Source organism: Chironomus tepperi, unplaced genomic scaffold (assembly GCF_022539635.2).
Source record: "Chironomus tepperi strain 1889 unplaced genomic scaffold, CSIRO-AGI_Ctep_v1 contig_177, whole genome shotgun sequence".
Lineage (NCBI taxonomy): Eukaryota > Metazoa > Arthropoda > Insecta > Diptera > Chironomidae > Chironomus > Chironomus tepperi.
The window spans coordinates 2,165,291-2,180,158 of record NW_027226299.1 but is presented as its reverse complement, the minus strand read 5'-3'; the positions used below and the strand labels follow the sequence as shown (position 1 = coordinate 2,180,158).

Genomic DNA, 14,868 nt, shown 5'->3' with positions numbered 1-14,868 from the left:
CAAGTCTCATCATTTATTTCAATAACTTACATCATGCAAAGCTTGCGTATTTTCATCCATTCGATCATGAGTATTACCAGGATTTCCATTAGCACTCAATTCAATTTCGGGTACTTCAACTTCTGTTAGATCAATCGAATGGTATTTTGGCTTTAATATCGACATATATTCACTATTATCACTCATTGGACGCAAATCTGGATGATATAAAAGTCTCCCATTGTTGTCAACGATGAACGAATATCCATTTGGACCGAGCTTATGTCGTGGAATTACTTTTTGTATTTCCTCAATTGGTACATCGGTTCCAACAACACCAAGCAAATTTGCCTCACGAGTCGAATGATTTCGACGATCGAAAACAGGAATCGATACAGTTGTTACAAGCTTCCGTTTTCCTTCATTATCCCTTCCGAGTAAACTACTATAACCTCCCACAAATACCGGACTCCAATGTACAGGATGATCAGCTTGATATAATACCATTGGACGTGCCATGACTAAAGCGTACTCAAGAACTTTCCGTTTTGCATCTTCAACAGAATTTATTTGTGCATAGAAGCCTTTATTTTGACATGCCATGTTATGAAGTTTCTCTGCACTACCCGAATCCTTGCCGATGAGATAGGTAAAGATTCTGACTGGCATGTGTGGAAAGTTGTGACGTTTAATGAGCTAAATTGGAAAAATAAGGGGACATGATGAAAATATCACATGGATATACATAGAAGTTGGTTATGAAGTTAATTGAAATTTTTTTAATTTTGGGTCTGGCAGAGTCTGGATTGAAAATCATCAAAGTAAGTCAGTTCAGTATTGAATCAAATTAGAATCAACAGGTTAATCAGTCAGTCAAAGATAAATGACTTACCTCATCATGCGTTTCTGCAGGTCCATCTGTGATTAGCATAATGCCTTGATTACACTGACTGCCCAGACCACTAACATTATATCGATGCAATAATTCAAATGATTCCTCGAGAGCGCCTGAAAAGTTTGCGGCATTCTGACATTTGATGGCATTTGTTGCAGCTATAAATTCTCGCTTGTTATCAGGTGTCGCTCGTACCATTTTATTAGAAAAGCATGGAACAACAGAACGTACAACGTCTGAGAATGTAATTAAATTGACGTAATCGTCATCGCTCAATGTTTCTAGAATTGCAAATGCTGTTGCCTTTGCGAGGGCGAATTGTTTTCCTGACATAGAACCAGAAGAATCGAGAAGTATGATTACGTCTTTTGGTGATGATGCTGCATGAATAAACCAGTCTTCATTGCGGAAATCATTTATTTCACGACTGCCACGTGATCCTTCAGGTGGCCATGCTGTGCCTGGAAATCTCCTTAGGAAGCCAGATTTTGATCCAAAATATTGCCATGACAATGCTGAATCCTTTTCGAGATTATTCGCAAAAAGTGGATCGAGATGCGATGACCATGAAATTGATGATTGCATTTCGGAATCGGATAAATCAACACCATTGGCAAATAGCACAGAACTTAAGCTAATATTGACGGGTAAGCCCTCAAAGCGTTTCATATGTCGTAGAAGCATATGTTTGGCACCGTCTGCCAATTTCCCATCCGAATCGTAAACATTAATCCGTCTTGCATCATAAAATACATTCGAATGTGATTTTTGTGCTTGATGCTCCGGATCGGATTCTGATTGGGCTGCTTGCTCTGCTGAATCCATTATTCTCTGTAAATATTTGAAACATCAATTAAGCACTTACTCTATAAATGAATGAATGAATCTTTATTGGATATGTTTTCAAGTGATACTCTAAAGAATATTCGCATTTCAATAACGATAACGACAATGACAATAATGATGATGTTAATAGGAGATGCTACTAACGGTCAAATAATCAAACTCAAAAGTCATCAAGGGAGAGAAGAAAATGAGAGGAAAAAAATATTTCATTTCATCAACATAAATAAGAAATGCACTTCGTCTGATGTTGACATCGACTATGACACGATGATTGCTTTCCATTAAAGAAATTTAATATTTTATATCATAAACGAGTGGTTTTCAAGCACGCTTCTTTTGTATATTATTGGAGTAATGATGGCATTTTGGATATGAATTATTGACTGTTGTTGAAGTGTGGATTGATAAGGACAATAATTGGCATCTGATATTTTATTTTTATTATGTTGTTGGCTGTTTAAAACTGAAAAGAAACTCTAATGGAAGATGCGGAACTGATCCATCAAGATGTCATATTTGTTAATATTTTATCGACTTTACACTTTTAAGTCTGGTATTGGTGGTTAATTAAGGGAGTTATGCTCAAGTTAAGAACCTATCCGGAAATTTAAAGACGTAGAAAGCTAGCGTACAATTACATTCGGTATAATCCGATCTCATGCCAGAGTCACACAAGCGTGGGCTTCTTTTTTGTCTTTTCTCAGTCGAAACTAGCTTTAAGACAAGTTTGTTAGACTTCCAAAAGAATCATGAGTACTGAAGTTGACTCATGTGCCTTTGTATAAAAAACGGAAGTAACTATGACTAGCCATCAACATATCTTCAAAAATATTTAGGAAATATATAAGCCGTTTTGCCACATTTTCCGTGTAGAACAATTATTAATTTAATAGAAAATCCAACAATGACAGGGTTCAATTCCTATTGATTTGTACCAAAATTTGATCTTGACTTGGTATATTATCACTTTTTGTGTAAATGCGTTTTACCCCTTTTTATCATTTTTTTCCTCAACTTTGCTGCTTCTTCATATATTCTTTTTTGTTGGACATCGAGTTGAATGATGTGATGACGACTTGTGCAATAAACTTATAGTTTGATGCACATTTTTCATATTTTCTTGTAAAATGAAATAATATTCTCGTCTACGACTCTTGAACACAATAATGAAAAGAAAAAAAAAATAGAGTTTCGTTGTTAAAAGAAATACGATTTATAGTCAGTCAGTTGAATGACAACATAATGAGGATACTTAGTTGTTTGTGAGTAAATGAAATGACAAACTCAAGAAATTCTTCTTCTTTCTACACTTTTTACTGTCATTATTTTCAGTATCTGAAGAGAGTGTATGGAAAGGAAAGCTTCTATTTGTTAAGTAAAATGATGGGTAGAAGAAGGCTTCTCTTCATAATTGAATGAAAACTCTGTCATTTATGAATTTTATTTAAACTTTCTAAAAGGATTTTTACAGCAAAAAATTTCTTCTTATCTGTTTAATGTGGCAAAGGCTTAGCTTCGTTGAATGACGATGACTGATTGGCTAAATGAGACATTATTGTTGAATATGTAGTCGTGAAATTAAAGACTTGAATTTTTCATGGCAACTCTGATCAATTTAATGAAAAAAGTTTCACAGACCCAAGGAAAAAGATATAAAATCCCCAAAAGATACAAAACAATCATAAAGCATCAAAATTCTATCCAAGTATCCAATTGCCTCAACAAAAGTAAATGCAGAATATTTTTTAATCAAACAGAATTGATGATTCTGCATGTATGAAACAATACCAGCAGTATTATTAATCAATTTTCAGGTTGTTTAGTATTGAAAGCCTCTCGTTCTTCTTCCCACTCACATTCAACCTACTTATTCTTACTTTTATCTTTTTTCCGATATATTCCACTCAATTTTACTTCCCCTTTTTCTTACTCATCCATGCTATATAGCATTATGCGAGCCGAATGCATAAATAACTACATAACTAAGTGAGTGAGAGCATTCCAAAACAACAAATGATAATCCAACAAACCGCAACAACGGTTGGTCGGTGAACTTATTGGTTTATTGGAAAGGAAAGGATGAATTTATCAAATACTTTATGGATAGAGTAAGGAATGCTAAATGGCAGAAAGATGTTATATATCACGCTAATGGAATTAATAAGCAACTGACTTCAAGGATATGCTTTTTTTTGCTATTTGATTTGAAAGTTTCCCATTGTGTCGGGTGTCGGGTGCTGTGTGATTTAATTTCGATTATATAACCTAATTAAATGGAATTGCCACATTCATAAAATCACATCATTTAAGCATGAAAAAAATACAATGAGAATATCCATCGATCGGAAAGAATTCTCTTGTTTGTTTTTCTTGCCAATTCCTTTATCCCTATCGTACACTTTTCGCTCCATCTCACTCACTCATTCTCAACAAGCCACATATAACGGATATCTATCTCAAAATGTGAATAAGACAAACAATAAGATGTGGAAGAAGAATTGAAACTTTTGTTCTTGCCTGTCAGCCAACACAAAAAGTGTGTTTAACAAAAAAATTAAATAAAACACAGAATGTGCATGTTCAGATCAATATCTCGTAAGCCGTAATTCAATTTTCCTCCATTGATGTGACATAATTTATAAATTTATCTTCACATTGTGATATGTATGAATGTATGTGGCTCTCTCTTGTAGTGGTTCTGACATGAACATAGCTGAAAATGGAGGATTTAGTTTTGATGGTTATTTTTTTTCTGGTTATTAATGGGAAGCATGAAAGAATTTCGTAATCTGGATGAGTTCTGTGATTTATTATTGGACTTTTTCTGAATGCAATGGAATTAAATTTGTTGCTTTTGTGCGTTTTAAGCTCTTCTGAATGGAATTGGGAAAGGCAGATGTGCTTGTATATGGAGTTATTTGTTGATTGTAAGGCTTTGTGGACTTGCTGAACTGGTAATTCTTACAGGTTTACAGAAGGCTATGACCAAAGGTTTCTTTTCAATCAGATTAAAAATGAATTGAAATTGTATCAACTGTCGTTTGATATTTGAATTATATTTGCATACATTATTAGTTGAATTCCCTTTTAAAGTTGTAAACCCCTTCTTTGGAATATTTAGTTTGTTTTCAATTGTCAAACAATAAGGTAAGAAAACTTTCTTTTTCATCTCAGGAATCTTATCGTCGATTGAATTTACAACATTCTCCAGAGTAAGTATGAAAATAGAATTTCAATCTTATTAGCAAATTCGTATAATATTCACGATCTCATCGACCCTAAAAAATAAGAATCTTTCAACAATCATTACAGAAATCGTTTATATTCCACAATTTTTGACCACAATAAATTGGAATCCCTACCCTTAACATCTATATCGATACACTTATGTGCAAATGAATGTTATAGCTTCAACTGCACAAGAAACGAGATGAAATAAGAAGAAATATACATATACAAAGAAGAGGAAGAGAGAAAGAAAATAAAGGAATGAACATTCAGCTCACGTTATCACGATGGAACAGAAGTGATGTTGAAAAATAAAAAGGCAAGCAAGATATGGTTAGGAAAAGGAATAATATTTTTATTCACAGAGAATTAAAAGAGAAAGGACTCATGGCAGCATGCATGAGCTTTTTTTAACTGATATTGTTGTTGCTGGGTATTGTTTCCACTCTGAATCTTTGGATGGAGAAAAAGTTGCTTTTTCGAGAATTTTTTTTTATTAAATGTTTTATTATACAGTAGAAATTTATCGTTTTCTTCTTCTTACTGTGCCTTATTCTGTTGCTTTCTTTTAAGCAATGAATTGAAAAACGATATTTGTTAGTTGTAGATAAAGATTATGTTTCATTAATGCACTAAAAGAAGGTTCTTTAGATGAGATTAAAAATAATATTGGAAGTAAGCTTCTTATTGTTGAAAATCCTAAGAATAGGCACTTAGTTACACTTAGTAACTTAAATTTCATGGAAATGAATATTTTATGTCTTTTTTTTTAGAAGAAAAATTATAAATTTTAAACTGTATCGTTTGCATTGCCTTGAGGAACTGAGCATTTTCTTTCATCTTACTTACTTGCATGAATGTGCTTTTTATTCAAAAGAGAAAGTTATGCATTTAATATTAACTGATAATCAATAACTTGTGCATTCATGTATGTATTTGATCTTTTTTTAAGGAATTTGCTTTAGTAAGAAGCTTAAGGCTTTTTTGTTATCGATTCAAATTGTAAGCATTTTTGTGTAAGTAAAAGTTTAAAGGCATTAGTATGCAAAGGTTTGGTCGAATTTACTCTTTTATGAGCTTTAAAATTTTTAAATCAGTTTAAGTTCTAATTCTTTGTTTACAAGCACAAACTTTACAAAATTTTGCCTGAAAACAGAACTTTGTCAGCCATAACATAGAAGTATAACTAATTCATAGCCTTAAGTTTGATATTTTCAAGATCCAGCGACTATTGAATAGTGAAACAGTTGAAATTAAAGATTTCTGAATGTAAGACGTAAAATTCAACGCATTTACGAAAGCACTTTACTCTAAACCTGCGGATATGTGTCTTTCTTAAAGTTCTCTATTTGAATTTGCACACTAAATCTACAAAACATTCGCAAAAGCACAAATCTAATAAAGAAAAGACGAACAAATATTGTCGATCCTCACATAGAAACTCTCATAGGAACGCTTTCCTCTATTCCTTCCATTTTCACAAACTCTTAAAGGTTGATCAAATAACAACAATTCAAAATAAGACATGACTGAATAGCATCGTGAAAGTGTTGTTAGAAATGGTTAGACATTAACTATTCATCCATATTATAGTAATTCCTTTGACACAATTAGATACATTTGACAAGTGGATAATACTTGAGTAGTGTTGTCTCTAGCACTTATGAAATACTTTACCTTTACTAAACGATAATATCATTTACATAATGAGCTTATGATGTAACTGGAGCTTTCTTCCTCTCTTTTTTTTTACGCTCAGAAGAGGCTTTAGACGTGCCACTTCTAACACAGTATTGTTTACATTCAAGGATTATGCTCATTATTATTTGTAAACAATAAGCAAACTCATTATGTGTTGTGTCTCAAGATGGAAGGTTGAGAAGTATGTGGAACGAGAAAAAGAGGATAGAAAATCATGTTTGACTATTATAAACAGAAATTTTCCTTCATCGCCTCTTGTGTGCGATAATGATTAAATGAAATTTACTTGGGTTTCTGTGGTGGGGGGAGTGAAACTTTTTGGATTCCTACTGATTTTATGGGGAAAAGGTTTCGGGAAAATATTGTGGGAACATTTCTTATGGTTGGAGATTTTTAAAACTCTGTAACTCAATAACTCCGCATGCTTCTTTTCTTTTCAAACTCAATAAGTCACTCCCACTCCACACTATTCACTGCATGCGTTTGACTTGATATGTCCCATATACATAAAATGACAATCGAGATGACTTGCTAAATACAAATTACGATTATATTCCATCACCATTTGAGAAAGTAAGTAAATCTACAGGAATGATCATAAACACATCGACCAGGTGTCTAACGATGACATCAAGGAACCATTATTCTTTGTCCACCCACTGCTATTCATTCGGCTTCTCTTTCTTTACAGAACATCTTTCTTTCTTTCTTTATTTTTTTCATGCGTTTGTTGAGATATCATCGCAGTCCCAGCACGTTAACAAGATTTTCTCACTCATTCATTTCATTTCTTTATGTGTGTATGCGTGTATGTGAGTGTGTAAAAGAAAGAAAAAGACATGGAAAATGGGGCGAAGATTTACGACACAACTCATAGTGACTATAAAGCAATAAAATGAAGAGTAATGACCATCTTGAGTCATACCATTCAACAATGATAAAGAATTAGCACCTTGTACACGCACTTAAGGTTTGTTAGTGCGATTTTTCCTCTTTCTATGATGAAAAATATGGTGTGAATTATGAGTTATGTGGCAATGGCAATTTTCCATCTCATTTACCACCGCTTCTTCATTCATTGAGTCGTTAAAAGTGCGCTCAATTTGGTAATTTCATGTGGAAGACAGTTCCTTGATGTGCTTAATGTCTAATCTTCAGTAAATATTTGCATAATGAATGAGTATGAAAATTATGAGGAAGTTTTTTATGATAATGAGGCTGTACGCATTGATGGAATCAAGTCATAAGGTCAAAATTAGGCTAATTCCTCTCCCAATTCCCATAATAACGGTAAGAATAAATGAAATTAATTTTTATTTTACGTCCAATTCATAAGACAGAAGACATTTGCAAGCATTAAGACTACCACATCTCATTTAAGACTATAAGAAGTATGTTTTATCGAGTGGGACATCTATTTCATCAATTGACCATCTGGGACATGTACATAATGAAAAAAACGCATATTACAAATAGTGTACATTATGTACATCCATAGATGGGTCACGGAGGGGGGAAAAAAGAAAGAAAAATGAATTTGCCAGTAATTTTCATTTCCTTTTTCTTGTGCCTTGTGTTCTACAATTCGTTTTTGTTGACCATTTTTAGTGTGGAAAAACAGGAATGAATGGAACTAGCTCAGCATTTTTTATTTTGTGAGGAATGAGAGGAAAAGGACATCATCTGACCCGTCATACATAAATTTCTTTTCTTTCTCTCCTTTTCTCTTACTCAATCAGACTATTTTATTCAAAATATTATGAAAGGATGGAGATGAAGGAAAGGATGGATTTTTCCTTTCGGTTGAGTTTATTAGTCTCGAGATTTTTTTTTGTATTCCTATGGAATGTCCTTTATACTTTTCTTATCTTGAATTTCTATGATCTGAGAAATTTTGGTTATTCTCTTTTGAGGAATTGAAATGACTTTAAGCTTGGATACAATTCCTACGTAGGATGTACATTGATTAGAGTATCAAAGATGATTGAATTCCTTCATGTTTTGTGATTTATGGGGATGGGAATGGGAATGGGATAGAATATTATTCAAATCGGACATTGAAAAGTGTTATGTATGACTTTATGCTGATTTTTGTGTTATAAGCTGGATGTTCATTTAAATAATAGATTTATCTGAATTATTGATGAATGTCCATCAATTTTTAATGATTTCCTATCTTTAGAATTGACTTGAACATGCAAGACACACAAATTATCATGATAAATCAGGAACCTACAGCTATTGAGTATCTATAAGCCCCAAAAAAACAAACCCTCAATAGATCCTAATCTAGATCAAACCTCAGACTAGCTCCCTCAATCATTCAACTCAATTTATCAACACATCCATTCATCCATTGTCGGAATCAGAATCAACAACAACAAAAAAACTCTCTTATGCTGTATACAAGCATTAGCAAATTAGCAATCAACAAATCGCCCCTCATCATTCACTATCAATTATCATTCAAAAGAAAAATGACTTTGATTAAGATTTTGGAAAGTCGATAAATTTTCCATTCAAATCAACATTAAAAATTTACGAAATGCTTCAGACTTCTTCGAAGATTTTGATCCTTTTTTTTCCTTACTTCTTAGTCGGCAGTAAGGGAAAAACCTGAAACATAAATCACCTTTTGTCTTTCGACTCTAACCATGATTTTTTTTTCTTTCCATGTGCCTTTGGTTTTGCGGCTGAAATGGTAAGAATGAAGGGGGTAGGAGGGAGGGTATGAGTAGCCGAATAAAAAGGTAAAATCCTCTTATATATTATGAGCTATCAAAAGATAAGAGATTTGTAGTTGAAAAAGAGAAAGTCTTAAACTACTCAATATTCTGCACATTCTTACAGTTACTTTGTAACTCTTTTTATTTCCATCTCTTTCATCCAATAGATCTCCATATTCGTAAACGTGCATTCAATCTTTCTTTTTGTGCTTGCTTATCGTGAAAATGTATCAGATGAAAATGTTGAAAAGGGAAATTTTCTTTAAGGTATTAAAACAACATTTTTTATATGAAAAGTTTTGCATTTTCTCAACACATTTTCACATTTTTTCCTGGGCATATAAATTACAGCCAATTGCTTTTCATGGGTCTTTGAAAGTTTCATTTTTTTCCCAAGTAAATTAGTTAAATCTCTTTATTCGGAATGACCAAATTGTTTAGTTTTGTTTGCATTTCATTTAAAGGAGATTTAGGAGAGACATTTTGGCACATCTGGACTTGAATTAGCATCAAATTCCTTGATAAATCCTTGAGAATGTCAAATGTATTTTTGTCGGATTAAATGGTAAGTTTTATGTATTCTTCTTTGCACCTTAAAATTTGAGGAATTGCTTGTTGAATCAACAGCAGTGTTGTGAGTAGGAAGAATGGCATCAATTGCCTTGCGTGCTTAAGATTCGATCTTAGATCAATCTTAAATATTTGGTTCATGGCTTTCTCACGATATTCCCAACTTACTACGATACCCCAACTCCTAAGCAACCATGCACCGATGGGAGAGCCAAAGTCTGACTCCGAACCAAAATGTCAAATGTATACCTGCCGCTATCATTAAAAACTCCGCTGGTGACCGAACCCTGTATCAGTTGTACTTAAAAGGATAGATTAAAATCCTATCCAACCCTGTCTGAAGTTGGGCATCCCCACAATCAGGATAGGAATGGCAAGGTCAGTAAGTAAGTTAGTAACAGCACAAATCCAACATTGACATTCAAGCTCATATTATTTTACTATCGAAAATTGCTTCATCAAGTAGAACTTGAGGTAGGTCGCTCATCGAATTCCCTTGAAATATTCAATAGACAAGGAATAGAAAGCACAAGATACAGAAACGATAAAAGCACACGTTTGTAAAAAATTCTAGGAAATCTATAAGCCTATTATGTGATTCCTGTGAATTGAAAAACGAAATTATTCATACAAAATTCGAGGAAATCCATATGTGAAGCTACACAAACAGACATTAGAACATACCATAATCCTATTACATGAAAGTTGGTCACAAATAATAATTTTCAGCACGTATTGTCTGATCTAAAACTACAAACGTTTTCAATCATATCCTAAACTGAATATTCCAACAAAAACAAGCCAAAATGAACATGAAACTCTTCAAAATTCCATTGAAAATGTGCTAAAGCACCACAACTGCCATTCAATGCGTACCAAAAAAAAAACAATTCATTGAATGAAACAGGAACTATCGTACATATGAGTTAAATATTTTTCACAGAGAGAATCTATTGATACGTAAACTCGGGTTTGAATAAAAGTCTGTTTGGTAGTATGAGAACATTCCCCATGCTATCAGCATACCAACCAACATATTTATGTGTGGTAAGCTGAAAGGAAAAAGTTATCGACATAAACTTTTTTATTACATTTTCATCAGTAAATTTAATTAATCGATTATTGTCGTTTTGCGATATGGCGGGGCGAGGCTACAAAGAAGGAATAAACTTTTCTTTTCTTTTCGTCTTCTGTTGTTGTTGCCTGCCTGCCTGCTTCCTTTATACATATAGATTAAATATTTTTCCTTTTATTATTGTACAAACACAACCAGAGAAGCTTTTTTCTTAGAAATGGAAGCATAAAATTCGACATTTAATAACAGAATGAGAGTAAAAAATATTAAGGAACGGGAAGCAATAGCATGGTATGGCATGGTATGGCTAAATCTTTTTTGTTGGTTTCTTTTTTAAGTCGTGCCGGAAGGATTTCAATTGAGCAGGAGCTTTTACCTTCTTGAAGATTCCTTCCTTATGTATGTTTCCCACACATGTTCACATGTATGTGTGTGAGTGTGTGTGTGTTGAGATATATTATTATTATTATAATAACATGAACGAGAAAGCTTCAAAGAGAAGGCACAAAAATATATTTTTTTGTCTACTTAAGACTTTTCATTCGTTTTGTGTGAAAATTGTGTTTTTTTTGCTATAGTAATAAAATCTATATGAGGATATTTTGTAAATATAAAGTGACATGTTTAACATCAGCATCATCGGACAACATATGTGTTTCAGTTTTTCATATGTGTCATTTAGTGGTTCTAGACTGAACAGTTCTTGGTATGGATGCTGATTGTATGGAATTCAATAGAAGTTCTTAAGCATTATCAGATATTTTTGCTAGATATGCTAGGGTATGCATGTAGCCTAATAAGGTTCAATACTCTTGCTTACTTACTTCGTTGGTCGTACAGATAAACAGATCAAAGATTCATGGCTTTTTTCAGTTGGGATCTAAAATTGCCTTAAGACTCAGTGGATCTAAGGTTAATACTACTTCACTGATCAAGGTTCAAGACTCAGAATCTAAGGATTAGATTTTCAGAGGAAATAGAGGGCAAGGTAAAGAGAGGTTTTGAGGGTGAACCAATTTATGGATTCGCCCTTTACTAGACCTCGATTTAGTACAGTATAGTAGACTCGATTTGAGTCAACTTCAAGTTTGTATCTTCGAGCATACATACTCCATAAAGTAAATTCCACGACCTACTGGAAGCACTATTTTGTCACATATTTATAGAAAACAAAATGTATGTTACATTACATACATGCATGTATATACAGAACAGAATATAAATAATCTCGTCTTATATCTATCTCCATCTCCTCCTCCATTATTTCTTGTCCTTTTAACAAATGTCCCTTATCTTCTTCTTCTTTCTTTCATTTCCAATTTTTCTAATGTGTTAGTAAATAAAAAATCAATTTGAATTTTTTTTTCATATTTTCTTCCTTCCATTCCAATCCCCTCAATCTCATAAGACTTTAAAGAATTTTCCTTACTTAAATTTGTGAAAGAATTATGAATTCAAAAAGTAACAAAAAGAAACTGAAAATGTAAACAAGAAAGAATCATTGTAAGAAGAAGACTTAATCTCATTTTATGAAATTTATTTTCTTGCTGTTTTCAATGAAAATTGTTGGAAATAAAAAAATTGTGGAATTGAATTGTTGAAAAGAAGATTTTTTGTTATTTAGTTATTAGTTTTCGACAGTAAACGAGTTGCTGGATATTTTTATAGAAATAAAAAGTTTATTTTAAGTAAATGAAAGTTTTGTGGATATCAAAAGGAACTTGGTAGGGGAGAGTCTTTGAATTAATTTCTATGGGAAGTTTTCCTTTGATATGAATAGGATAATCAAGTAATTAGGGAAATTAAGCTTTGCTACAAGTTGTGCGACACAACATAGTCATTAGGACAATGTTAGGTTGGCGTGTTAATAGAAAATCGAATGAGTGACTTGACGACGAGGTGATAGGTATTTTGAAAAATTGAACATTATCTTAGGTTCGTCCGTAATTGCAGGAGTGCAGCCTTTGACGAACTATGCAACCCTGCGCGTCTTAAATGCAGAATATGCGGTTCTTGGTTAAACCTTAGATTAATCCTAGAATGCCACTTGCTTGACGAGTACAGCCTCTTAAGACAGGAACAATGCTACGTCATCGTGTCAACAACATACCGTGAAAATGCCCTGATGACACAGGAACGGAGGTTTTTTGGGTAGATCGTATATTGTTTAGTACTTAGTACTTAATAGGGCTACATTTAAATACAAAATAGTAAGCTGTTGGATTGTCAAGTAGTCACAAAGTCAACAGTGCATTAACAACTATCCGCAAAGTCAGCACTACAGCTTTAAATCACCAAGATGCTTGTCAATTGTTTCAACATAATTTCAAGTAGATTTAATTAGACTTTTCAATATTTCATGACTTCTTGCACTTAAATTTATCAACAAGCTTCCCCTCAAAATAACATCCAATCCCAAAATTATTTCATCTATGCTAATTAGTAACTGAGAATTGTGGTCCGGATGAGAATTTGTCCATTCACAATCTACTATTAAAATTTATGAGATTCTCATTGAAATTCAAAACGATAAAATTCCATTCCTTAAATGTCTTTGTGTATTTCTATTGGTGCGTAAAGTCAAAAATCAAATTAATTTGTGGCCATATAGATAATGTCTGTTAATACCTTTATTCCATTATTAAATCGGAAATTTCAATTATTCATGAATATGTTTTGTGGGAAAATCAAGGATATTCTTAATTGTATGTCAGGTGACAATATGTCATGCATATACATGTATGTAATGTGATATAATGACTTGAAGCGTTTAAAATCCATATATACATATGTATATGGCTGTAAAAAGTAGGTCATGTATATTACTCAATTATAATCTAATGAATGCAGACTGTCTATTTTTTTATATGTTCCTTCATGTTTGTTCATAAAAATATATGAAAAGAAAAGTTTTTTCAGCAAAAATTTTCAAACAAATATTTGTCATTGCCACTTTTTCAATGCACAGCATAAATTTTTTCCTCTTCATTCTTTTTATGCTGCTATTCATTGAAAAAAATTAGCAAAATACACATATACAAAGGAATGAAAGCACACGAAAGTGAAGTGTGGATGGAGAAGTGGAAACAAAATTTTTATATGGAACGGCACGCAGCATGAAAAAAGTGTGGCACTAGAGATTATATTCTGAATTCTTTTTTTTATCCAATTCAGCATTTTTTGAGAACACCAACATCAAATATGAGAAAAAAATCTGAAGCATTAGAAAAAAAAGCAGCAAACTGCCACACTTTTATCGATTTTTGCTTGTCTCGGGTGCTATGGCATTCCCAACTCATTCTCTATTTACGCTCTAAACTCACATCCCTTCACGTTCCTTTTTTTCCTTTTTTCGCTTTCTCTCTTCAATCCCTTCCATCATACACACATTTTTACTCGACTATTTCTTCTTTTGTTGTATTTACAAAAATAAATTTTAAAGCATGAACTACATGGAGCGCATTTGAAGGATGTTGGGGAGCAGGGGGTAGTCTGACACTTTTTGATGTGCCTCAAACCAAAGCAAACAACCCTAGCAAATTGAAAGATTTTTCCAAAAAGGGAGGAAAGGGAATTTGACCCCCAAAACATCCTCTCCTCTTCCTGAATGCACCCCTGATGGGGAGAAGGGGAAAGAAAAAATGAAAAATAAATTTTACCGAGTATTATTGTTATGGATAGACGATAGAATGATATATTCTTTCAATTTCTTTCATCACATTTTGCATTTTCGGTTTACTTACTTTGAATAACAGTTGAAGATATGTTGAAATAATATTTACCGATGATTTTTAACGTATTTATTTGGATAGATGTGAATTGGAAAGTGATATGGAAGAGTTATTGAT

The 14,868-nt window shown here is 32.8% G+C and overlaps 1 protein-coding gene across 2 annotated transcripts in view; it reads right to left on the bottom strand.

Moving 5' to 3' along the window:
• Positions 1–14,868, bottom strand: part of stol (voltage-dependent calcium channel subunit stolid) — an 83,895-nt gene that overhangs the window by 4,991 nt on the left and 64,036 nt on the right. For both annotated transcript variants that reach the window (XM_070639052.1, XM_070639053.1), the window contains exons 5-6: positions 872–1,705; positions 31–675 (exon numbers count right to left, since the gene is read on the bottom strand). In XM_070639052.1, the coding sequence (XP_070495153.1) occupies positions 31–675; positions 872–1,705 (1,479 nt within the window). The remainder of the gene's footprint in view (positions 1–30; positions 676–871; positions 1,706–14,868) is intronic.